At 50.0% G+C, this 25,954-nt stretch overlaps 1 protein-coding gene across 46 annotated transcripts in view; it reads left to right on the top strand.

Annotated features, from left to right (window-relative positions):
- The window catches only part of LOC144799531 (uncharacterized), a 5,513,712-nt gene that overhangs the window by 2,166,253 nt on the left and 3,321,505 nt on the right, over nucleotides 1-25,954 (top strand). For 32 of the 46 annotated variants that reach the window (XR_013603860.1, XR_013603862.1, XR_013603865.1 and 29 more), the window contains 4 exons: nucleotides 2,414-2,470; nucleotides 13,726-13,782; nucleotides 18,568-18,624; nucleotides 23,389-23,445. Coding sequence is in view for 43 of the 46 variants with exons in the window: in XM_078671256.1 (XP_078527382.1) it covers nucleotides 2,414-2,470; nucleotides 13,726-13,782; nucleotides 18,568-18,624; nucleotides 23,389-23,445 (228 nt within the window). In the remaining 3 variants the exon portion in view is untranslated. The remainder of the gene's footprint in view (nucleotides 1-2,413; nucleotides 2,471-13,725; nucleotides 13,783-18,567; nucleotides 18,625-23,388; nucleotides 23,446-25,954) is intronic. The other 14 variants (XM_078671212.1, XM_078671189.1, XM_078671145.1 and 11 more) reach the window with 10 other exon arrangements.

The following is a 25,954-nucleotide window of genomic DNA, read 5'->3' as shown; positions in this document are numbered from 1 at the left end:
CGTCTTACTCGGCCATGTTGCTGGCCACACCCCTCAGAAATCCATTGCCCCCATCTTTGGTGAGCTGCCTGAGGTCCTCTTGCAACTCCTCTGACTTCCGGCTGTTGGTCCTCTCGAGGGTCTTCTTCTGCTTTGGTGGGCTCCCCTGCTTGCTCGGGCCTTCTCTGACTCTCCTGCACTTGGTGAGTCCCTTGGACCTTGCTAGTCCCAACAATTGCATCTTGATGTATTTCACACCAGTTGTGGCTACCAAGACTTGTTGCTGCTCCTGCCAGACACCGACCACCTAGACACCGACATCTGACATGAAGAAGCAAGTTTGTGGCTACTGGTCATCCTCAGCGCCGATTGATCCCCACAGCTGCAGCCGCAAAGTCCTTGTCAACTTTCCAAGGGTGGGCATTGTTCTTCTGTCCCTCCTGGTCACCTCCGCATGGCATAGACCCTGTATTCTCTACTTGTAGGCTGTCTTCTTCAAGAATCCACCCTTGGATTTCACTGGACAACTTCAGAGAATTCTCCAGAGGCCTTTCTTCCCAAGTCTTCCACTGTTGTCTTCAGGAGATTTCAATATCACTTCAACCTGATGCTCCCGGCTTCCGTTTTGCAAGCAACCTGGTTCCTGGTGCATCCACTGGTGGGGTGGCTCTCCAACCTTCCGTCTTCCAGAGGGTTTCTTCGGCATCCTCTGGAAAGGGTCCTTTTTCTTTCAAATGGCAACCACAACTTGTCCATTTACATCGATTTGGCACCCAGCTGTGTTTCCACTCTGCACACAGCCTCCGTGGGGTTCCTGGTTACTTATCCTTGGGAGGTTTCTTGTTCTCCCAGCTCCTCTGAGTCTTTTGGTCCAAATTCCATTCTTCCTTGCAGTTCGCATTCTACTTCTTTAGCATATGGTTTGGGCTCTAGATGGAGGTCAGTATATATTTGTGCTACTTACTTGATTTCTTTGAAGTATTTCAATGTGTATTGATATCTCTGTCTAGGACATATACCAATGTTATGATGATTATGTTATGTAGCAAATAGACTTATTTTTCATAAACACTGGGTGGCTCTTTTTCATCTAATCTACATTGTTGATTAAATGTGGTAAAACAAGCTGCTTTACACTCTTTCAAGATAAGCTTCCACTTTGAGAGCCTAACGTTATCAAAGACCACAAAAATCACTGTAAGGGTTGCTTGGATTAGTGCAAGCTGCATCACTCCTTTAAGTGTGCATCATTTACTAAGCCAGCCTCCTATGTTATGTGATTCAAATCACAAAATGATTAGATTAATTCAATAAGTGGGACATTTGTATAAAAAGGTGTATGTTAAATTTTTGTGAGTGATTTTCAAACAAAGGGGCTCATTATAATGCCGGTGGGACTCGTCCCGACGACACGTCAGTGTTGGTCCCACCGACATCTGAAGCAGCAGTCCGACAGCCGCATTACAATGCGGTCTGTCTGACCTGAATCAAATGTAATCCCTACATTGGGCACCGCCATAGGGATTACAATGGCCCTTTCACACTGCCTTTTGATGGTGGTCTGACCACCACTGAAGGGCTGGCGGAAATAGACTTTGGGGGCCCTTGCAGGGCACCCGCCACTCCCCAGCCTTCACTAGGAGCCAGGGGGGCACCACAGGTGCCCCCACAATCATCTATCCCCCATGTGGCAGGCACTGTGAGGTGGCTGCCACAGGGATGTTTAAAAACATGCCTTTTGGCATTGGGGCTTGTGCTGTGGCCCTTTTCAAGGCTGCAGCACAAGCTTCTATGCCAAAAGGCATGTTTCCGACTGCTTCCCCGCTCGCTGGATTCTAATTAGGCGGTCGGGACTGCCAACTATCTGACCAACATCATATTTAGGGCCAAAGTTTAGGACTTTAAAATGCCAGACTGGAGGACCACCAACATCACACTCAGAACTTAAAAAACTGTCACAAGTATTTATTGACAAATGGCACATGCTAGATTATGATCGTAACTAAGAACTGTCAAGCTAGTTTCTCCTGATATTAATTTAACTCTGGGTATAGCACTTATTACAGCTGTAGTGTATACACTCACCTTTCTATTCATTCTATGCACTTCTTTATAGATAGTGGTGAAGTTTCGAGAAAGTACAACGTTATTCCACATGTCTCTGGATACTATTTGTATTTTCGTTCAGGTCGCTAGCTCATTTCTTTTCTTCGCAGTTTCTTTACAGCTTGGTCAATTCCTATATTCACTTGTAGCACAAGTCCTTTGAGATCAGCTGTTGGGTGGAAGATACAACGGTTTGTCCTATGGTTGTGTACTTCACTTGAAAAAAAACACTGAACGAAGATCGCCTGTTAATGGCAAATGTGTCTGCCTTTAGTATCCTTTTGCTTGAGCAGGCCACTAAATTTTAGTTTGTTTTTTTTTCTCACAGAATGAGCGCACTCAAGAAGATCGTCGAAGTTCACCATCAGACCGGAACCAATGGCAGGTAGGTTTTCCACTTTTTTCAATTCTCTGAAGTTAGGGTAAAATTCAGGAGTTTTACCTCACATGTGTGTGGTGTACATACCTCTTAATGTAAAACACCCCATGTGATGTTTTTTTGAACTCCTGCAAGACTTGAAAAATGTGAGATCTTCCAGAGTACTCCGCAGAAGCCCCAAGGAAGAGAATGGGGATGCTTTGCTGCCAAAGGCACCCAATCTCCAGGTGAGCTTTACATTGTACCAGATTCCCCGATGAGTCCTACATGTGGCTGCCATAATTGAACTAATCATGAACAAGTGGATCATTTACAGGTTGGCGAAATGTATTAACTTTAAATCGGTGGTTCTCCCATTACTTTAAACTTGCAGTTCCCCAACTTCATTTCATGTAGGGCTTTTACGACACAAACCCTCACTGTATGGTAGTTGGATGTGCACCCTGCCCTCAGTTACCTATCTGCAAGTGACTCTAGCATTCTGGATTTCGTTTGGCCCCAACACCAACACAAATCTGTATGCTTGCAGAGGCTCATACCAAAAATGTACCCAGAAACTGGCTCTGAGGTTAAGGATGGCATGACAACTACCGTCTGTGTTCCTGAAACATGTACAATGAGTCATTTATGCAACATACAGTTTTGAATCAGTAGCAGAGGACAAGCCTTTTTCTATGCTCCCGGAGCTGAGTTTGATTCCTATCGGCTTGCTTATGTAAAGGTTCCCCTGATATGTCATGCTCAGATTCTCCACTGACGTTTGTGTGTGAGTGTCTAGTGTGTATTGTGTGTATGATGCAGGACTCCAAGTTGGTTAAAAGTGTATCTCTGCTATAGGCTAGTGGATCAATTTTGGATTGTCTTTGACATGGAACAAGATTGAGGTGCTGACAAGGCCCCCAATCAGTGGAAGTGTTTTGCCTGCATTCCTTAACTGGCCTGTGGAACCTCAGACACAGAAGAGTGTAAGGATAGAGACAGAGCTGCCCTTAGAAATTCATTGTTACCAATTTAGCAGGCGTTGCTAATTAGCCTTTCATGCATTTTGGCATTTGGGTGATGGTAGGGGCTTATGTCAGAAAGTCAGATTCTGTTGTTAGTGGGAGGGATTTGTCTTGATAGGGCTTGGGCCTTTTGTCTTCTTCAGAGTGGCCAATCCAGCAAGGCTGATGACAGCTGACTCTGCTTTCACTGTGCCTAAATTATGCTTCTGCACTTCCTGGCTATAGTCCGGAAATATCATGATCTGCGCGTTCTCCAGACGGATCTCCCCAAGCTTTCTAGCTTCCCTTAAGAGCATGTCTCTGTCCACAAAATTCTGGAAGCGGGCAATGACTGGCGTGGCCTAGCCCAAACTGGCGGTTTCGCCAGTAGTGCCCGATGTGCCCGTTCTATCACAAAGCAGGTTGAGAACTTATCTTTTGGAAAAGTTGGCATCAGCCAGGAGTGCAGGAACTCCGCCACATTGGCCCCTTCAATTCCTTCCCTAAAGCCCACAAAACGGAGGTTGTTGCGCCGGGCTCTGTTTTCTGCGTCGTCCACCTTCCACTGGAGCTGTTTATGCGAGGATTGGAGCTCCGCCATTCCCTTTTTCAGGTCCTGAATGGTGTCCTTGGCCTCCCATAGTCTAGTCTCCGCCGCTGTCACATGCTCCGTTAAGTTTCAAAAGTCCTGCCGTAGAAGCGTGACCTCGGAGCCCACTTCCCCGATCTTGGTTTCCAGGGCCTCACGGGACGCCTGTATGTCCTCCCGGGATGCTTGTATGGCCCCCATCAATAAGGCGTGTCTGAACGCACTCCCGGCGAATCGGTCTCAGGGGGGAGGGGTGCCGTAGTGTATCGGTCTATAGTCCTCTGCTGGGGGGCCTAGGTTCTTTATCTTTCTTGCCCATGTTGCACTGTCCACTATCAGGGGTTCGGCTGGGATCTTACTATCCGCAATCCACTCCGTTTCTCACCACCCCTCCACCTACTCCAGTAGTCTTCTCAGCCAGATAAAACGGTGGGGCAAAGCAAAGCAGGCCCAGTATGGATGACCCTTTGCGTCTCGCTAAGACGTTGCGTCCCGGCCGTCTCTCGGCAAGCATACAGATTTGTGTTGGTGTTGGGGCCAAATGAAATCCAGAATGCTAGAGTCACTTGCAGATAGGTAACTGAGGGCAGGGTGCACATCCAACTACCATACAGTGAAGGTTTGTGTCGTAAAAGCCCTACATGAAATGAAGTTGGGGAACTGCAAGTTCCGTGCCGATTTCTCACTGCCGCCTGTCCCCAGGTCACGTGGGGACCCTCAGAAGTGTGCTTAAATCAGGTATAGGGCCCGCTGGCCACCAGTTAGCGCATCGGATCGTTTCAGCTTGCCGGAGCAGCAGAGGCACACGTCTTACTCAGCCATGTTGCTGGCCACGCCCCTCTGCAATCCATTACCCCCATCTTTGGTGAGCTGCCTGAGGTCCTCTTGCAACTCCTTTGACTTCCGGCTTTTGGTCCTCTCGAGGGTCTTCTTCTGCTTTGGTGGGCTCCCCTGCTTGCTCGGGCCTTCTCTGACTCACCTGCACTTGGTGAGTCCCTTGGACCTTGCTAGTCCCAACAATTGCATCTTGATGTCTTTCACACCAGTTGTGGCTACCAAGACTTGTTGCTACTCCTGCCAGACACCGACCACCTAGACACCGACATCTGACATGAGGAAGCAAGTTCGTGGCTACTGGTCATCCTCAGCGCCCTTGATCCCCACAGCTGCAGCTGCAATTTCCTTGTTAACTTTCCAAGTGTGGGCATTGTTTTTCTGTGCCTCCTGGTCACCTCCGCGTGGCATAGATCCTGTCTTCTCTGCTTGTAGGGTGTCCTCTTCAAGAATCCACCCTTGGATTTCACCGGACAACTTCAGAAAATTCTCCAGAGGCCTTTTTTCCAAGTCTTCCACTGTTGTCTTCAGGAGATTCCAACATCACTTCAACCTTATGCTCCCGGCTTCCCATTAGCAAGCAACCTGGTTCCTGGTGCATCCACTGGTGGGGTGGCTCTCCAACCTTCCGTCTTCCAAAGGGTTTCTTCGGCATCCTCTGGAAAGGGTCCTTTTTCTTTCAAATGGCAACCACAACTTCTCCATTGACATCAATTTGGCAACCAGCTGTGTTTCCACTCTGCACACAGCCTCCGTGGGGTTCCTGGTTACTTATCCTTGGGAGGTTTCTTGTTCTACCAGCTCCTCTTTTGGTCCAAATTCCATTCTTCCTTGCAGTTCGCATTCTACTTCTTTAGTATATGGTTTGGGCTCTAGATGGAGGTCAGTATATATTTGTGCTACTTACTTGATTTCTTTGAAGTATTTCAATGTGTATTGATATCTCTGTCTAGGACATATACCAATCTGATAATGATTATGTTATATAGCAAATAGACTTATTTTTCATAAACACTGGGTGGTTCTTTTTCATCTAATCTACACTGTTGATTAAATGTGGTAAAACAAGCTGCTTTACACTCTTTCAAGATAAGCTTCCACTTCGAGAGCCTAACTTTATCAAAGACCACAAAAATCGCTGTAAGGGTTGCTTGGATTAGTGCAAGCTGCATCACTCCTTTAAGTGTGCATCATTTACTAAGCCAGCCTCCTATGTTATGTGATTCAAATCACAAAATAATTAGATTAATTCAATAAGTGGGACATTTGTATAAAAAGGTGTATGGTAAATTTTTGTGAGTGATTTTCAAACAAAGGGGCTCATTATAATGTCGGGGGGACTCGTCTCGACAACACGTCAGTGTTGGTCCCACCGACATCTGAAGCAGCAGTCCGACAGCCGCATTACAATGCGGTCTGTCTGACCTGAATCAAATGTAATCCCTACATTGGGGCGGTGCCTGCTCAGGCACCGCCATAGGGATTACAATGGCCCTTTCACACTGCCTTTTGATGATGGTCTGACCACCACTGAAGGGCTGGCTGAAATAGACTTTGGGGGCCCTTGCAGGGCCCCCGCCACTTCCCAGCCTTCACTAGGAGCCAGGGGGGCACCACAGGTGCCCCCACAATCATCTATCCCCCATGTGGCAGGCACTGTGAGGTGGCTGCCACAGGGATGTTTAAAAACATGCCTTTTGGCATTGGGGCTTGTGCTGTGGCCCTTTTCAAGGCTGCAGCACAAGCTTCGATGCCAAAAGGCATGCTTCCGACTGCCTCCCCGCTCGCTGGATTCTAATTAGGCGGTCGGGACTGCCAACTACCTGACCAACATCATATTTAGGGCCCAAGTTTAGGACTTTAAAATGCCAGACTGGCCACTGGCGCGGAACGGCGCACATGATTTTCTGAGGAGCGTGACTCCGTCCTGATGACGGCTGTGGCCTAGTGACATCCGGGGGCCTCGATTTTCGCGACGCCCGCCTGGGGCTCGCACTGGGCGGCGGCTGCCTCCGGGGGCCGGTCGGGCCTCGGCGCCGCATTTCTGCGACGACCCCCCTCCAGCTCATGCACAGGAAACGGCCTAGAGTGCAGTGGGGCGACCGTTGGTGGGCCAGGTGGCCGGAATAGAACCGTGTGTACCAGCGTGGGGGCCCCTGGACGTCCGTAGTGGTGGCCACTGGACTATCTCTTCCTGAGGGGTGCAGCACGGCCCGCGGGCCACTGGCAGCGTGGGAGTGGATCCTGAGGCCTATTGCCGGCCTTCCTGAGCCGTACCACGAGCTTGGAGCCTCGAGGGACAACACCGGGCGGAGGGTGAGCCCTGATAGGGCTGCATAAACGACGTAAGAGACCCATTGCTGTGGAGCCCGTGGTCGTGGGAGAGTGACGCCGCCTGGCCCGCTGGGAGACTGGGTGCCTTGATTGTTGACCAGTGGGGGGCTGGACTCGGGGCCTGCCTGGACCTGGCCTAGACACAGCACTATACCACGAAGGAGATTATCCGGGGCCCTCTGAAGGAACAGTAGCCCCGCGCCCCTCGCCGGAGTAGACTCTAGTTGGTCTGTTTGGGACTGGCAGCCATGACCCGAGGGGGAGGCGGTGGCTCCACTAAGCAGCCGACCATCGACAAATTCACGGGACCCTCTGGGGGCCCGGGCCCTTCGAGTGGAGGACAACAACAGTCACAATCCCTCCCAGGGGGGGGGGCGGACAATACAGCCCTCATGGCAGCCATCACTCAGTCCAGAGACATGCTGGACGCCAAGATAGGCGCAGTTGGCGTGGATGTAACCCTGATTCGCCAAGACCTGAGAAATGCGGTGGAGCGGATAACCGAAGCTGAATCCAGGATCTCGGTTGTGGAGGATGATATGGGCTCACTGAAGAAGCGTCTGGCGGTGGTGGAATCCGTGCAAAAGAATCTGGCGCTTAGGGCGGAGGATGCGGAGGGACGCGCTCGGCGCAACAACCTCCGCTTCATTGGTTTTCCGGAGCGCTGTGAGAAGGGAGACATGGCGCGGTTTCTGGCTCAGTGGCTGCAGAGCTGGATGCCTTCGGAGGCCCTGTCCAACTGTTTCATCATTGAACGTGCGCATCGTGCCCTGACCCAGAGACCCCCGGAGGGTGAGCGGCCCAGGGCGGTAATAGCCCGACTGCTGAACTACCATGACCGCGATGCCATATTGCGGGAAGCGAGGTCCAGGGATGCTCTCCTCTTTGAGAACTGCAAGATAATGATCTTCCCAGACTATACTAAACTTGTGCAGCAGAAGCGTCAATCCTTCATAGATGCGAAGGCAAAGCTGCGGGGCCTTCAGCTCCAGTACTCTTTGCTGTACCCAGCTCGTCTGAGGGTGATCTTTCAGTCCAAGACGCTGTTTTTTGACTCCCCGGAGGATCTCTTCAGGTGGACGGACAAAACGGTGGCGCTGCGGCCGCATGCTCAGCCGGGCCTGAATCCGGGTTCCTCGAGGGGATCGTCTCAGGAGCCGGGGGATCGACCGCCCAAGGGCAAGAGGAATCGACGGTCCCGATCACGGAAGCGGTCGGCCTCCGTCTCTGGTGTGCATGGAGGTGGCAGAACTGAGGACTCCGACCAATCCGGAAACTGACGTTGATGAACTCAGGTACTCTGTGTTCCATGCTTGATGGGGTGGCTCCCGGGATCTGGAGTGGTGGTGGCTGTGGCCCGTTGGCCTTGTGGCCTATTTGATGTCTCCGCGACAATCGAGACTATGCTGTTGATCTGAACTGAGGGGGTGAAGATGACTCGGGGACCGCTGATTGGGGGCAGTCCCTCTCCTACATTGGTAGGAATTGTTGGGGGGGGGTTGTGACAACTGGGTTTTCAAGTTTTGGGATCCATTGGTATGGTTGGTCCTAGGCCCTCCGTTTTGGGCCTGGGAGTGCCCATGCCGCGACAGATGCTTCATGGTTTTGTGAGGTATAGGGGGGGATGTTGGGAGGCGAGAGGGGGGGTTCTGAACCTGGTTGCAGTAGGGGGAGTTTGGGGGTTAGAGAAGGGAATGGCAGTTGCTGTCCCTGCAGTTTTTGAGTTCCGGGGCGATAGGGGGGGGGGGTGCACGTACTTATTATGAAGATGCAATTGTTGTTGAGTGGTGTGTGGTGTGGGCGCAAGGGGCATTCATGGTGGCCTCCATTTGATTATGGCTGATACAATACACGGACTCCCGTTGGAGTCTTTGCGAGTAGTTACATGGAATGTGAGGGGGATGCTTGACAAAGTAAAACGTGGGGCTGTCCTGCGCTGGGGGAAGAGGGCCGCCACAGATGTGCTTCTGCTTCAAGAGACTCATATGATGGGGTCGAAGGTGCTCTGCCTGCAGAGATTGGGTTATCAACAGGTATACCATGCAGGCTTTACCAGGGGGTCCAGAGGGGTGGCTGTCCTCATCCATCGTAGGGTGGCGTTTGTGCACGAGAAGACATGGGCCGACCCGCAGGGTCGTTATTTGTTTGTCAAGGGCATGGTGGGTACGGAGCCCGTGGTCCTGGGAAGTGTCTATGCCCCCCCCCTCTGCAGTGGGCCCTGGCTGAGAGACTTTTCCAGGTGTGGAGTGATATCCCAGAGTCCCTGGCGGTGGTCGGGGGAGACTGGAACGAGGTGATGGACGTCTGTATGGACCGCAGGGGGCGCCGAGAACTGAGTGGGCTGACCTCCCCTCCCCCTCCCTCTACTAGGCTGCGAGCGATGTGTGATGGACTGGGCTGGATGGATGCCTGGCGGCATATGCACCCTACTGCGCGCGAATACACGTATGTGTCTGCAGTGCATGGCTCCTTTTCCCGCTTGGATTATATGTTTGTTCCCCAGTTGTGTATGTGCAGGGTGCGTGCAGTGGAGATTTTGCCGAGGGGGCTGTCTGATCACTCCCCAGTATTGCTTGAAGTGGAACTCCGTAGGAGACGCCAGCCCTTTCGGTGGAGGATGTCCTCGTGGCACCTTCAGCAGCCTAGCTATGTCAAGCATCTACGAGAGGTCATTGATCATTACTGGCGGGAAAACTTGGTTGAGGATGTGGACGCAGTAGTGGTATGGGAGGCTATGAAACCCACTGTGCGGGGAGTGGATATTGCATGGGCCGCTGCAGCTCGTCGTGGGCGTCGTGAGGCGATCGCGGCGGCTGCTGCTCTGGTGGAAACATTGGAGCGACAGAGTCGGGGAGGTGGGGACGAGGTGGCCGTGAGGCTCCTTCTCCAGGCACAGCAATCCTACGCGTCGGTCCTACTGGACGAGGCCAAACAGGCGTGGTTGGCCACGCGGAGCCGGATATACCAATGGGGGGACAAATCGGGTTCCCTGCTCTATAGACTGTGCCAATATAATATCAAACCTGACACGCTGCCTGGTCTCATTGCAGAAGATGGAGTGGTTATCACAGACCCCGCCAGCCTGGCGGCGAGTTTCGCGGCCTATTTTGCGACGCAGTATGCTCCGTGTGATAGCCTATCGGGCGCGGAGGTGGCTAAATTCATTGATGACCTACCCCCTAAAGCTGTGTCTGACGAAACCAGGGATTCTCTGGATGCTCCTCTTACAGCGGAAGAACTGGGAGATGCTCTGGGACAGCTTAACGTGGGCAAGGCCCCCGGACCGAGCGGTTACCCTTGTGAATTCTATAAAAAGTTTCACACGCAACTAGGGCCCCACTTTCGGCGTGCGCTTGAAGCGCCGCGTGCACAAGGTAGGCTACCACCTGATTGGCGTCATGCCGAGATTGTGGTTTTCCAGAAACCGGGTAAGCCCCCTGATAGGCACGACTCTTATCGCCCTATCTCGCTCCTTAACATTGAAGCCAAAATTCTGGCCAAGGCCCTGGCGAATCGGTTGCTTCCGTATATCACGGACCTGGTACACCCCGATCAATCGGGCTTTATGCCCGGCAGGGCTACACGCCATAATATTCGGCGCGCGTGGGCTGCAATTGATGCCATGGGGGCCACAGGTGAGCAGGCGGCTTTGTTGCTTGCTGACATTAACAAGGCGTTTGACTCGGTGAGCTGGACATTTCTGTTTGCACTCCTGCCCCGTCTTAACCACCCCCTTTTCTGTACCGTCTTAACCTGGGCCCCGTATTTTTGTCGTATCTTAAGCTGCTCTATACGGACATCACAGCTACTGTGCGTGTTGCCGGGGCGGTGTCGGAGACCTTCCACATTGGCCGGGGGACCCGGCAGGGATGCCCTTTATCCCCGTACCTCTTTGCCCTTGCTATGGAGCCGTTGGCCGCCTGGGTCCGTATGGACGCGCAGATGCGTGGCTTTGTGTGGCCCTGGGGCCTCTCTGATAGAATCGCGTTATACGCTGATGATGTTCTCTTCTTCCTTACAGACCTGCGACGCTCCGGGCCGCGAGTGTTAGAAATTATGCGGGTCTTTGGGGAGGTCTCGGGCCTATATTTAAATATGAGTAAATCCACCCTGTGGGTCCTTGGAGGTGGCACAGTGTCGGACCCTTGGACATTAGACCTACAGGTGGCGACCACTGGCCTGCAATACCTGGGAGTGTTTCTGTCGGAATCTGCGACCTACACGTGGGAACGCTCTGTCCTTCCGGTATGGGAGCGGGTGCAAGCCGACGTGAAAACTTGGTCCCGAATGCCACTTAATATCTTTGGCCGATCCGCCATCTTTAAGATGGTAGCGCTTCCACGCCTTCTGTATCAACTGCAAAATTATCCCCATCCGGTCCCGACCTCGTGGTTTCGGCAGGTGAACTCGGTATTGGGGCGGTTCCTATGGGCCGGGGGTTCTGCTAGGGTGGCGCTGCGTACATGCTTTTTATCTACTTATTGTGGGGGCCTCGCCACATCGGACCTCTTGTCCTACTACCAAGCAGCTCATCTGCTCATCCTAAATGGCTGGTGGTACGGTCATAGGGGGGACCCGGCCTATGCCCTGGAACGCGCACGGATGGGCGACAACACCCTTCATATGCTCCTCTACTCTGCTCGGCTGCGGCGGGAATTGCCCAGAGTCACGAAGACGGTCTTCCTTGTTTGGCGTCAGACCCTGAAGCGCATGGGCTGGTGGGGTAAGCTGACTGCGGAAACACCCCTGTGGCGTAATGGTAGACTGCCTGCATTGGCTTCCTTGCCGGGATTCAGTGGGTGGGACGCGATCGGGATCTCGTCGCTGGGCCATGTGATGTCTGGCACTGCTCTTAAGTCGTTCCAGGACCTCAGTGCATGCCACAGTCCCAATTCTTCCGGTATTTGCAGCTCCGGCATGCGCTAACACCATACATTGCCGACCTTGACTCGCTCCCTGAATTCAGCCCTATTGAAGCGAAGTTGTTCATGGGTGATCTCGGTGACAAAAAAGTATCCCGAATATACCAAACGGTGGTCACTCATTGCGCTTCTGATTTACTTCCCCTGCGGACGGCTTGGGAAGCAGATATTGGTCCCATGGATGAGGATGATTGGCGGGAGGCCCTGGAATCCCCACGAGGTACTGCCATCGCAATGAGGCTCAGGTTTATTCAATTTAAAATTCTCCACTGGGCTTATTTTACCCGTGAACGCCTCTGGAAAGCGGGTCTGATTGAATCACCGGAATGCCTGCGTTGTGGGGCGGAGATGGGCTCGCTGCTTCATACGGTGTGGCTGTGTCCTGGGATAGCTGGTTTTTGGAGAGGTGTGTGGAATTGCCTGTCTGAGGTGCTACACTGGGATCTACCTCGCACTCACCAGTTGGGAATGCTCCACATTCTCGCAGGAGTGGGGGGGAACTGCTATAAGCGCCATCTATTGCTGTTGGGACTAGTATTGGCCAAAAGAGACCTGGCACGGGCATGGAAAGACGAACGAGCACCTCCTTTGTGTGTATGGAAAGCGGGACTGGATTTCTGTATGGGTCTGGAGTGCCCGATTTTTGAAGCGCGAGGGTGCCCTCGCAAGCACTTTAAGATCTGGAAGAGATGGGCCGATTATAGAGACTTGCCACTGGACCCCCCGATCGACCCCGAAGAGGAGCCCTAAGCTCCCCCATTGCATGGGCCTATGTCTTGCGCCTTGCCGGATACACTATACTCACACACAGCTGTTTTTCCCCTGATTCTTTTTACGTGCACAGGGTTAGGGTGGGATTGCGGGGTGGAATTAGTTGAGGGTGGTGGGAGTTGGGATGGGATGGGGTGGGGGGTTTTATCAATAAATAAGATTTGTGATGATCTCATATCGACCTTTGATCCTGCTAAATGTAATGTATCCAAATGCTTGGTGGTTGCTCCTGATTGTGGGGTGCCACATTGATTGCCTTGCTTGAATTCCTTAATAAAATCTGTTGTGAAAAAAAAAAAAATGCCAGACTGGAGGACCACCAGCATCACACTCAGAACTTAAAAAACTGTCACAAATATTTATTGACAAATGGCACATGCTAGATTATGATCGTAACTAAGAACTGTCAAGCTAGTTTCTCCTGATATTAATTTAACTCTGGGTATAGCACTTATTACAGCTGTAGTGTATACACTCACCTTTCTATTCATTCTATGCACTTCTTTATAGATAGTGGTGAAGTTTCGAGAAAGTACAACGTTATTCCACATGTCTCTGGATACTATTTGTATTTTCGTTCAGGTCGCTAGCTCATTTCTTTTCTTTGCAGTTTCTTTACAGCTTGGTCAATTCCTATATTCACTTGTAGCACAAGTCCTTTGAGATCAGCTGTTGGGTGGAAGATACAACGGTTTGTCCTATGGTTGTGTACTTCACTTGAAAAAAAACACTGAACGAAGATCGCCTGTTAATGGCAAATGTGTCTGCCTTTAGTATCCTTTTGCTTGAGCAGGCCACTAAATTTTAGTTTGTTTTTTTTTCTCACAGAATGAGCGCACTCAAGAAGATCGTCGAAGTTCACCATCAGATCGGAACCAATGGCAGGTAGGTTTTCCACTTTTTTCAATTCTCTGAAGTTAGGGTAAAATTCAGGAGTTTTACCTCACATGTGTGTGGTGTACATACCTCTTAATGTAAAACACCCCATGTGATGTTTTTTTGAACTCCTGCAAGACTTGAAAAATGTGAGATCTTCCAGAGTACTCCGCAGAAGCCCCAAGGAAGAGAATGGGGATGCTTTGCTGCCAAAGGCACCCAATCTCCAGGTGAGCTTTACATTGTACCAGATTCCCCGATGAGTCCTACATGTGGCTGCCATAATTGAACTAATCATGAACAAGTGGATCATTTACAGGTTGGGGAAATGTATTAACTTTAAATCGGTAGTTCTCCCATTACTTTAAACTTGCAGTTCCCCAACTTCATTTCATGTAGGGCTTTTACGACACAAACCTTCACTGTATGGTAGTTGGATGTGCACCCTGCCCTCAGTTACCTATCTGCAAGTGACTCTAGCATTCTGGATTTCGTTTGGCCCCAACACCAACACAAATCTGTATGCTTGCCGAGGCTCATACCAAATATATACCCAGAAACTGGCTCTGAGGTTAAGGATGGCATGCCAACTACCGTCTGTGTTCCTGAAACATGTACAATGAGTCATTTATGCAACATACAGTTTTGAATCAGTAGCAGAGGACAAGCCTTTTTCTATGCTCCCGGAGCTGAGTTTGATTCCTATCGGCTTGCTTGTGTAAAGGTTCCCCTGATATGTCATGCTCAGATTCTCCACTGACGTTTGTGTGTGAGTGTCTAGTGTGTATTGTGTGTATGATGCAGGACTCCAAGTTGGTTAAAAGTGTATCTCTGCTATAGGCTAGTGGATCAATTTTGGATTGTCTTTGACATGGAACAAGATTGAGGTGCTGACAAGGCCCCCAATCAGTGGAAGTGTTTTGCCTGCATTCCTTAACTGGCCTGTAGAACCTCAGACACAGAAGAGTGTAAGGATAGAGACAGAGCTGCCCTTAGAAATTCATTGTTACCAATTTAGCAGGCGTTGCTAATTAGCCTTTCATGCATTTTGGCATTTGGGTGATGGTAGGGGCTTATGTCAGAAAGTCAGATTCTGTTGTTAGTGGGAGGGATTTGTCTTGATAGGGCTTGGGCCTTTTGTCTTCTTCAGAGTGGCCAATCCAGCAAGGCTGATGACAGCTGACTCTGCTTTCACTGTGCCCAAATTATGCTTCTGCACTTCCTGGCTATAGTCCGGAAATATCATGATCTGCACGTTCTCCAGACGGATCTCCCCAAGCTTTCTAGCTTCCCTTAAGAGCATGTCTCTGTCCACAAAATTCTGGAAGCGGGCAATGACTGGCGTGGCCTAGCCCAAACTGGCGGTTTCGCCAGTAGTGCCCGATGTGCCCGTTCTATCACAAAGCAGGTTGAGAACTTATCTTTTGGAAAAGTTGGCATCAGCCAGGAGTGCAGGAACTCCGCCACATTGGCCCCTTCAATTCCTTCCCTAAAGCCCACAAAACGGAGGTTGTTGCGCCGGGCTCTGTTTTCTGCGTCGTCCACCTTCCACTGGAGCTGTTTATGCGAGGATTGGATCTCCGCCATGCCCTTCTTCAGGTCCTGAATGGTGTCCTTGGCCTCCCATAGTCTAGTCTCCGCCGCTGTCACATGCTCCATTAAGTTTCAAAAGTCCTGCCGTAGAAGCGTGACCTCGGAGCCCACTTCCCCGATCTTGGTTTCCAGGGCCTCACGGGACGCCTGTATGTCCTCCCGGGATGCTTGTATGGCCCCCATCAATAGGGCGTGTCTGAACGCACTCCCGGCGAGTCGGTCTCAGGGGGGAGGGGTGCCGTAGTGTATCGGTCTATAGTCCTCTGCTGGGGGGCCTAGGTTCTTTATCTTTCTTGCCCATGTTGCACTGTCCACTATCAGGGGTTCGGCTGGGATCTTACTATCCGCAATCCACTCCGTTTCTCACCACCCCTCCACCTACTCCAGTAGTCTTCTCAGCCAGATAAAACGGTGGGGCAATGCAAAGCAGGCCCAGTATGGATGACCCTTTGCGTCTCGCTAAGACGTTGCGTCCCGGCCGTCTCTCGGCAAGCATACAGATTTGTGTTGGTGTTGGGGCCAAACGAAATCCAGAATGCTAGAGTCACTTGCAGATAGGTAACTGAGGGCAGGGTGCACATCCAACTACCATACAGTGAAGGTTTGTGTCGTAAAAGCCGTGCATGAAATGAAGTTGGGGAACTGCAAGTTCAGTGCCGATTTCTCACTGCCGCCTGTCTCCAGGTCACGTGGGGACCCTCAGAAGTGTGCTTAAATCAGGTATAGGGACCGCTGGCCACCAGTTAGCGCATCGGATCATTTCAGCTTGCCGGAGCAGCAGAGGCACACGTCTTACTCGGCCATGTTGCTGGCCACGCCCCTCTGCAATCCATTACCCCCATCTTTGGTGAGCTGCCTGAGGTCCTCTTGCAACTCCTCTGACTTCCGGCTGTTGGTCCTCTCGAGGGTCTTCTTCTGCTTTGGTGGGCTCCCCTGCTTGCTCGGGCCTTCTCTGACTCTCCTGAGTCCCTTGGACCTTGCTAGTCCCAACAATTGCATCTTGATGTCTTTCACACCAGTTGTGGCTACCAAGACTTGTTGCTAGTCCTGCCGGACACCGACCACCTAGACACCGACATCTGACATGAGGAAGCAAGTTCGTGGCTACTGGTCATCCTCAGCGTCGCTTGATCCCCACAGCTGCAGCTGCAATGTCCTTGTCAACTTTCCAAGTGTGGGCATTGTTTTTCTGTGCCTCCTGGTCACCTCCGCGTGGCATAGATCCTGTCTTCTCTGCTTGTAGGGTGTCCTCTTCAAGAATCCACCCTTGGATTTCACCGGACAACTTCAGAAAATTCTCCAGAGGCCTTTTTTCCAAGTCTTCCACTGTTGTCTTCAGGAGATTCCAACATCACTTCAACCTTATGCTCCCGGCTTCCCATTTGCAAGCAACCTGGTTCCTGGTGCATCCACTGGTGGGGTGGCTCTCCAACCTTCCGTCTTCCAAAGGGTTTCTTCGGCATCCTCTGGAAAGGGTCCTTCTTCCTTCAAATGGCAAACACAACTTCTCCATTGACATTGGTTTGGCACCCAGCTGTGTTTCCACTCTGCACACAGCCTCCGTGGGGTTCCTGGTTACTTATCCTTGGGAGGTTTCTTGTTCTCCCAGCTCCTCTTTTGGTCCAAATTCCATTCTTCCTTGCAGTTCGCATTCTACTTCTTTAGTATATGGTTTGGGCTCTAGATAGAGGTCAGTATATATTTGTGCTACTTACTTGATTTCTTTGAAGTATTTCAATGTGTATTGATATCTCTGTCTAGGACATATACCAATGTGATAATGATTATGTTATATAGCAAATAGACTTATTTTTCATAAACACTGGGTGGTTCTTTTTCATCTAATCTACACTGTTGATTAAATGTGGTAAAACAAGCTGCTTTACACTCTTTCAAGATAAGCTTCCACTTCGAGAGCCTAACTTTATCAAAGACCACAAAAATCGCTGTAAGGGTTGATTGGATTAGTGCAAGCTGCATCACTCCTTTAAGTGTGCATCATTTACTAAGCCAGCCTCCTATGTTATGTGATTCAAATCACAAAATGATTAGATGAATTCAATAAGTGGGACATTTGTATAAAAAGGTGTATGTTAAATTTTTGTGAGTGATTTTCAAACAAAGGGGCTCATTATAATGTCGGTGGGACTCGTCCCGACGACACGTCAGTGTTGGTCTCACCGACATCTGAAGCAGCAGTCCGACAGCCGCATTACAATGCGGTCTGTCTGACCTGAATCAAATGTAATCCCTACATTGGGGCGGTGCCTGCTCAGCCACCGCCATAGGGATTACAATGGCCCTTTCACACTGCCTTTTGATGGTGGTCTGACCACCACTGAAGGGCTGGCTGAAATAGACTTTGGGGGCCCTTGCAGGGCCCCCGCCACTTCCCAGCCTTCACTAGGAGCCAGGGGGGCACCACAGGTGCCCCCACAATCATCTATCCCCCATGTGGCAGGCACTGTGAGGTGGCTGCCACAGGGATGTTTAAAAACATGCCTTTTGGCATTGGGGCTTGTGCTGTGGCCCTTTTCAAGGCTGCAGCACAAGCTTCGATGCCAAAAGGCATGTTTCCGACTGCCTCCCCGCTCGCTGGATTCTAATTAGGCGGTCGGGACTGCCAACTACCTGACCAACATCATATTTAGGGCCCAAGTTTAGGACTTTAAAATGCCAGACTGGAGGACTACCAGCATCACACTCAGAACTTAAAAAACTGTCACAAGTATTTATTGACAAATGGCACATGCTAGATTATGATCGTAACTAAGAACTGTCAAGCTAGTTTCTCCTGATATTAATTTAACTCTGGGTATAGCACTTATTACAGCTGTAGTGTATACACTCACCTTTCTATTCATTCTATGCACTTCTTTATAGATAGTGGTGAAGTTTCGAGAAAGTACAACGTTATTCCACATGTCTCTGGATACTATTTGTATTTTCCTTCAGGTCGCTAGCTCATTTCTTTTCTTCGCAGTTTCTTTACAGCTTGGTCAATTCCTATATTCACTTGTAGCACAAGTCCTTTGAGATCAGCTGTTGGGTGGAAGATACAACGGTTTGTCCTATGGTTGAGTACTTCACTTGAAAAAAAACACTGAACGAAGATCGCCTGTTAATGGCAAATGTGTCTGCCTTTAGTATCCTTTTGCTTGAGCAGGCCACTAAATTTTAGTTTGGTTTTTTTTCTCACAGAATGAGCGCACTCAAGAAGATCGTCGAAGTTCACCATCAGATCGGAACCAATGGCAGGTAGATTTTCCACTTTTTTCAATTCTCTGAAGTTAGGGTAAAATTCAGGAGTTTTACCTCACATGTGTGTGGTGTACATACCTCTTAATGTAAAACACCCCATGTGATGTTTTTTTGAACTCCTGCAAGACTTGAAAAATGTGAGATCTTCCAGAGTACTCCGCAGAAGCCCCAAGGAAGAGAATGGGGATGCTTTGCTGCCAAAGGCACCCAATCTCCAGGTGAGCTTTACATTGTACCAGATTCCCCGATGAGTCCTACATGTGGCTGCCATAATTGAACTAATCATGAACAAGTGGATCATTTACAGGTTGGCGAAATGTATTAACTTTAAATCGGTGGTTCTCCCATTACTTTAAACTTGCAGTTCCCCAACTTCATTTCATGTAGGGCTTTTACGACACAAACCTTCACTGTATGGTAGTTGGATGTGCACCCTGCCCTCAGTTACCTATCTGCAAGTGACTCTAGCATTCTGGATTTCGTTTGGCCCCAACACCAACACAAATCTGTATGCTTGCCGAGGCTCATACCAAAAATGTACCCAGAAACTGGCTCTGAGGTTAAGGATGGCATGCCAACTACCGTCTGTGTTCCTGAAACATGTAAAATTGAGTCATTTATGCAACATACAGTTTTGAATCAGTAGCAGAGGACAAGCCTTTTTCTATGCTCCCGGAGCTGAGTTTGATTCCTATTGGCTTGCTTGTGTAAAGGTTCCCCTGATATGTCATGCTCAGATTCTCCACTGACGTTTGTGTGTGAGTGTCTAGTGTGTATTGTGTGTATGATGCAGGACTCCAAGTTGGTTAAAAGTGTATCTCTGCTATAGGCTAGTGGATCAATTTTGGATTGTCTTTGACATGGAACAAGATTGAGGTGCTGACAAGGCCCCCAATCAGTGGAAGTGTTTTGCCTGCATTCCTTAACTGGCCTGTAGAACCTCAGACACAGACGAGTGTAAGGATAGAGACAGAGCTGCCCTTAGAAATTCATTGTTACCAATTTAGCAGGCGTTGCTAATTAGCCTTTCATGCATTTTGGCATTTGGGTGATGGTAGGGGCTTATGTCAGAAAGTCAGATTCTGTTGTTAGTGGGAGGGATTTGTCTTGATAGGGCTTGGGCCTTTTGTCTTCTTCAGAGTGGCCAATCCAGCAAGGCTGATGACAGCTGACTCTGCTTTCACTGTGCCCAAATTATGCTTCTGCACTTCCTGACTATAGTCCGGAAATATCATGATCTGCGCGTTCTCCAGACGGATCTCCCCAAGCTTTCTAGCTTCCCTTAAGAGCATGTCTCTGTCCACAAAATTCTGGAAGCGGGCAATGACTGGCGTGGCCTAGCCCAAACTGGCGGTTTCGCCAGTAGTGCCCGATGTGCCCGTTCTATCACAAAGCAGGTTGAGAACTTATCTTTTGGAAAAGTTGGCATCAGCCAGGAGTGCAGGAACTCCGCCACATTGGCCCCTTCAATTCCTTCCCTAAAGCCCACAAAACGGAGGTTGTTGCGCCGGGCTCTGTTTTCTGCGTCGTCCACCTTCCACTGGAGCTGTTTATGCGAAGATTGGAGCTCCGCCATGCCCTTCTTCAGGTCCTGAATGGTGTCCTTGGCCTCCCATAGTCTAGTCTCCGCCGCTGTCACATGCTCCGTTAAGTTTCAAAAGTCCTGCCGTAGAAGCGTGACCTCGGAGCCCATTCCCCGATCTTGGTTTCCAGGGCCTCTCGGGACGCCTGTATGTCCTCCAGGGATGCTTGTATGGCCCCCATCAATAGGGCGTGTCTGAACGCACTCCCGGCGAGTCGGTCTCAGGGGGGAGGGGTGCCGTAGTGTATCGGTCTATAGTCCTCTGCTGGGGGGCCTAGGTTCTTTATCTTTCTTGCCCATGTTGCACTGTCCACTATCAGGGGTTCGGCTGGGATCATACTATCCGCAATCCACTCCGTTTCTCACCACCCCTCCACCTACTCCAGTAGTCTTCTCAGCCAGATAAAACAGTGGGGCAAAGCAAAGCAGGCCCAGTATGGATGACCCTTTGCGTCTCGCTAAGACGTTGCGTCCCGGCCGTCTCTCGGCAAGCATACAGATTTGTGTTGGTGTTGGGGCCAAACGAAATCCAGAATGCTAGAGTCACTTGCAGATAGGTAACTGAGGGCAGGGTGCACATCCAACTACCATACAGTGAAGGTTTGTGTCGTAAAAGCCCTACATGAAATGAAGTTGGGGAACTGCAAGTTCCGTGCCGATTTCTCACTGCCGCCTGTCCCCAGGTCACGTGGGGACCCTCTGAAGTGTGCTTAAATCAGGTATAGGGACCGCTGGCCACCAGTTAGCGCATCGGATTGTTTCAGCTTGCCGGAGCAGCAGAGGCACACGTCTTACTCGGCCATGTTGCTGGCCACGCCCCTCTGCAATCCATTACCCCCATCTTTGGTGAGCTGCCTGAGGTCCTCTTGCAACTCCTCTGACTTCCGGCTGTTGGTCCTCTCGAGGGTCTTCTTCTGCTTTGGTGGGCTCCCCTGCTTGCTCGGGCCTTCTCTGACTCTCCTGCACTTGGTGAGTCCCTTGGACCTTGCTAGTCCCAACAATTGCATCTTGATGTCTTTCACACCAGTTGTGGCTACCAAGACTTGTTGCTACTCCTGCCAGACACCGACCACCTAGACACCGACATCTGACATGAGGAAGCAAGTTCGTGGCTACTGGTCATCCTCAGCGTCGCTTGATCCCCACAGCTGCAGCTGCAATGTCCTTGTCAACTTTCCAAGTGTGGGCATTGTTTTTCTGTGCCTCCTGGTCACCTCCGCGTGGCATAGATCCTGTCTTCTCTGCTTGTAGGGTGTCCTCTTCAAGAATCCACCCTTGGATTTCACCGGACAACTTCAGAAAATTCTCCAGAGGCCTTTTTTCCAAGTCTTCCACTGTTGTCTTCAGGAGATTCCAACATCACTTCAACCTTATGCTCCCGGCTTCCCATTTGCAAGCAACCTGGTTCCTGGTGCATCCACTGGTGGGGTGGCTCTCCAACCTTCCGTCTTCCAAAGGGTTTCTTCGGCATCCTCTGGAAAGGGTCCTTTTTCTTTCAAATGGCAACCACAACTTCTCCATTGACATCGATTTGGCACCCAGCTGTGTTTCCACTCTGCACACAGCCTCCGTGGGGTTCCTGGTTACTTATCCTTGGGAGGTTTCTTGTTCTCCCAGCTCCTCTTTTGGTCCAAATTCCATTCTTCCTTGCAGTTCGCATTCTACTTCCTTAGTATATGGTTTGGGCTCTAGATGGAGGTCAGTATATATTTGTGCTACTTACTTGATTTCTTTGAAGTATTTCAATGTGTATTGATATCTCTGTCTAGGACATATACCAATGTGATAATGATTATGTTATGTAGCAAATAGACTTATTTTTCATAAACACTGGGTGGTTCTTTTTCATCTAATCTACACTGTTGATTAAATGTGGTAAAACAAGCTGCTTTACACTCTTTCAAGATAAGCTTCCACTTCGAGAGCCTAACTTTATCAAAGACCACAAAAATCGCTGTAAGGGTTGCTTGGATTAGTGCAAACTGCATCACTTCTTTAAGTGTGCATCATATACTAAGCCAGCCTTCTATGTTATATGATTCAAATCACAAAATGATTAGATTAATTCAATAAGTGGGACATTTGTATAAAAAGGTGTATGTTAAATTTTTGTGAGTGATTTTCAAACAAAGGGGCTCATTATGATGTTGGTGGGACTCGTCCCGACGACACGTCAGTGTTGGTCCCGCCGACATCTGAAGCAGGAGTCCGACAGCCGCATTACAATGCGGTCTGTCTGACCTGAACCAAATGTAATCCCTACATTCGGATTACAATGGCCCTTACACACTGCCTTTTAATGGTGGTCTGACCACCACTGAAGGGCTAGGGAAAATAGACTTTGGGGGCCCTAGCAGGGCCCCCGCCACTCCCCGGCCTTCACTAGGAGCCAGGGGTGCACCCCAGGTGCCCCCACAATCATATATCCCCCATGTGGCAGGCACTGTGAGGTGGCTGCCACAGGGATGTTTAAAAACATGCTTTTTGGCATTGGGGCTTGTGCTGAGGCCCTTTTCCAGGCTGCAGCACAAGCTTCGATGCCAAAAGGGATGTTTCCGACTGCCTCCCCGCTCGCTGGATTCTAATTAGGCGGTCGGGACTGCCAACTACCTGACCAACATCATATTTAGGGCCCAAGTTTAGGACTTTAAAATGCCAGACTGGAGGACCACCAGCATCACACTCAGAACTTAAAAAACTGTCACAAGTATTTATTGACAAATGGCACATGCTAGATTATGATCGTAACTAAGAACTGTCAAGCTAGTTTCTCCTGATATTAATTTAACTCTGGGTATAGCACTTATTACAGCTGTAGTGTATACACTCACCTTTCTATTCATTCTATGCACTTCTTTAGAGATAGTGGTGAAGTTTCGAGAATGTACAACGTTATTCCACATGTCTCTGGATACTATTTGTATTTTCGTTCAGGTCGCTAGCTCATTTCTTTTCTTCGCAGTTTCTTTACAGCTTGGTCAAGTCCTATATTCACTTGTAGTACAAGTCCTTTGAGATCAGCTGTTGGGTGGAAGATACAACGGTTTGTCCTATGGTTGTGTACTTTATCTGAAAAAAGACACTGAACGAAGATCGCCTGTTAATGGCAAATGTGTCTACCTTCAGTATCCTTTTGCTTGAGCAGGCCACTACATTTTAGTTTTTTTTTTTTCTCACAGAATGAGCGCACTCAAGAAGATCGTCGAAGTTCACCATCAGATCGGAACCAACGGCAGGTAGGTTTTCCACTTTTTTCAATTCTCTGAAGTTAGGGTAAAATTCAGGAGTTTTACCTCGCATGTGTGTGGTGTACATACCTGTTAATGTAAAACAACCCATGTGATGTTTTTGTGAACTCCTGCAAGACTTGAAAAATGTGAGATCTTCCAGAGTACTCCGCAGAAGCCCCAAGGAAGAGAATGGGGATGCTTTTCTGCCAAAGTCAACCAATCTCCAGGTGAGCTTTACATTGTACCAGATTCCCCGATGAGTCCTACATGTGGCTGCCATAATTGAACTAATCATGAACAAGTGGATCATGTACAGGTTGGCGAAATGTATTAACTTTAAATCGGTGGTTCTCCCATTACTTTAAACTTGCAGTTCCCCAACCTCATTTCATGTAGGGCTTTTACAACACAAACCTACACTGTATGGTAGTTGGATGTGCACCCTGCCCTCAGTTATCTATCTGCAAGTTCCTCTAGCATTCGGGATTTCGTTTGGCCCCAACACCAACACAAATCTGCATGCTTGCTGAGGCTCATACCAAAATTGTACCCAGAAACTGGCTCTGAGGTTAAGGATGGCATGCCAACTACCGCCTGTGTTCCTGAAACATGTACAATGAGTTATTTATGCAACATACAGTTTTGAATCAATAGCAGATGACAAGCCTTTTTCTATGCTCCCGGAGCTGAGTTTGATTCCTACCGGCTTGCTTGTGTAAAGGTTCCCCTGATATGTCATGCTCAGATTCTTCACTGACGTTTGTGTATGAGTGTCTAGTGTGTATTGTGTGTATGATGCAGGACTCCAAATTGGTTAAAAGTGTATCTCTGCTATAGGCTAGTGGATCAATTTTGGATTGTCTTTGACATGGCACAAGATTGAGGTGCTGACATAGCCCCCCAATCAGTGGAAGTGTTTTGCCTGCATTCCTTAACTGGACTGTAGAACCTCAGACACAGAAGAGTGTAAGGATAGAGACAGAGCTGCCCTTAGAAATTCATTGTTACCAATTTAGCAGGCGTTGCTAATTAGCCTTTCATGCATATTGGCATTTGGGTGATGGTAGGGGCTTATGTCAGAAAGTGAGATTCTGTTGTTAGTGGAAGGGATTTTTCTTGATAGTCCTTGGGCCTTTTGTCTTCTTCAGAGTGGCCAATCCAGCAAGGCTGATGACAGCTGACTCTGCGTTCACTGTGCCCAAATTATGGTTCTGCACTTCCTGGCTACAGTCCGGAAATATCATGATCTGCGCGTTCTCCAGACGGATTTCCCCTAGCTTTCTAGCTTCCCTTAAGATCATGTCTCTGTCCACGAAATTCAGGAAGCGGGCAATGACTGGCCGTGGCCTAGCCCAAACTGGCGGTTTCGCCAGCAGTGCCCGATGTGCCCGTTCTATCACAAAGCAGGTTGAGAACTTATCTTTCCGAAAAGTTCGCATCAGCCAGGAGTGCAGGAACTCCGCCATATTGGCCCCTTCAAATCCTTCCCTAAAGCCCACAAAACGGAAGTTGTTGCACCGGGCTCTGTTTTCTGCGTCGTCCACCTTCCACTGGAGCTGTTTATGCGAGGATTGGAGCTCTGCCATGCCCTTCTTCAGGTCCTGAATGGTGTCCTCGGCCTCCCATAGTCTAGTCTCCGCCGCTGTCACATGCTCCGTTAAGTTTCAAAAGTCCTGCCGTAGAAGCGTGACCTCGGAGCCTACTTCCCCGATCTTGGTTTCCAGGGCCGCACGGGACGCCTGTATGTCCTCCCGGGATGCTTGTATGGCCCCTATCGATAGGGCATGTCTGAACGCACTCCTGGCGAGTCGGTCTCCGGGGGGAGGGGTGCCGTAGTGTATCGGTCTATAGTCCCCTGCTGGGGGGCCTAGGTTCTTTATCTTTCTTGCCCATGTTGCACTGTCCACTATCAGGGGTTCGGCTGGGATCTTACTATCCGCAATCCACTCCGTTTCTCACCACCCCTCCACCTACTCCAGTAGTCTTCTCAGCCAGATAAAACGGCAGGGCAAAGCAAAGCAGGCCCAGTATGGATGACCCTTTGTATCTCGCTAAGACGTGGCTTCCCGGCCGTCTCTCTCACTCTAGCCTCTGTACAGGGGATATGCGCCAGCAGGGTGCTCAGGAATAAGGCACCTTCCTTTCCCTGAGGCTGACTGGCTCTCTAGGCCTCTCCTCATCCCATCTAGTCCTCCAGGGCCTTCCCTCTATTCAGGCTGAGCACCGACCCAAGCTATCACAGTGGGCCCAGGGAGGGGCCTCTCAGGATGCTTATTTCTTGTAAAGCATCAATGGTACTCCTTTGCCCCCTCCGCAGCTCCCTCCCAGCGCCACACACTCCGCTGCCTGCCTCCACTAGGCATCGGTCTCGGCGGCCTCTTAGTCAATCACCACCGGGCCCGTCTCCCATAGCCGACATCAGCCTCCTGAGGCGCCGCGTCTCTCAGCCCACACTCACCAGCAGAGCTGTAGCACAGCCGCAGGCCCACAGTGGGCGGGGGGAACTCCGTATTGC

The sequence above is a fragment of the Lissotriton helveticus genome, chromosome 1_2 (assembly GCF_964261635.1).
Source record: "Lissotriton helveticus chromosome 1_2, aLisHel1.1, whole genome shotgun sequence".
NCBI classification, from domain to species: domain Eukaryota; kingdom Metazoa; phylum Chordata; class Amphibia; order Caudata; family Salamandridae; genus Lissotriton; species Lissotriton helveticus.
Note: the sequence above shows the minus strand (reverse complement) of the source record. Positions and strands in the feature narration are given on the sequence as shown.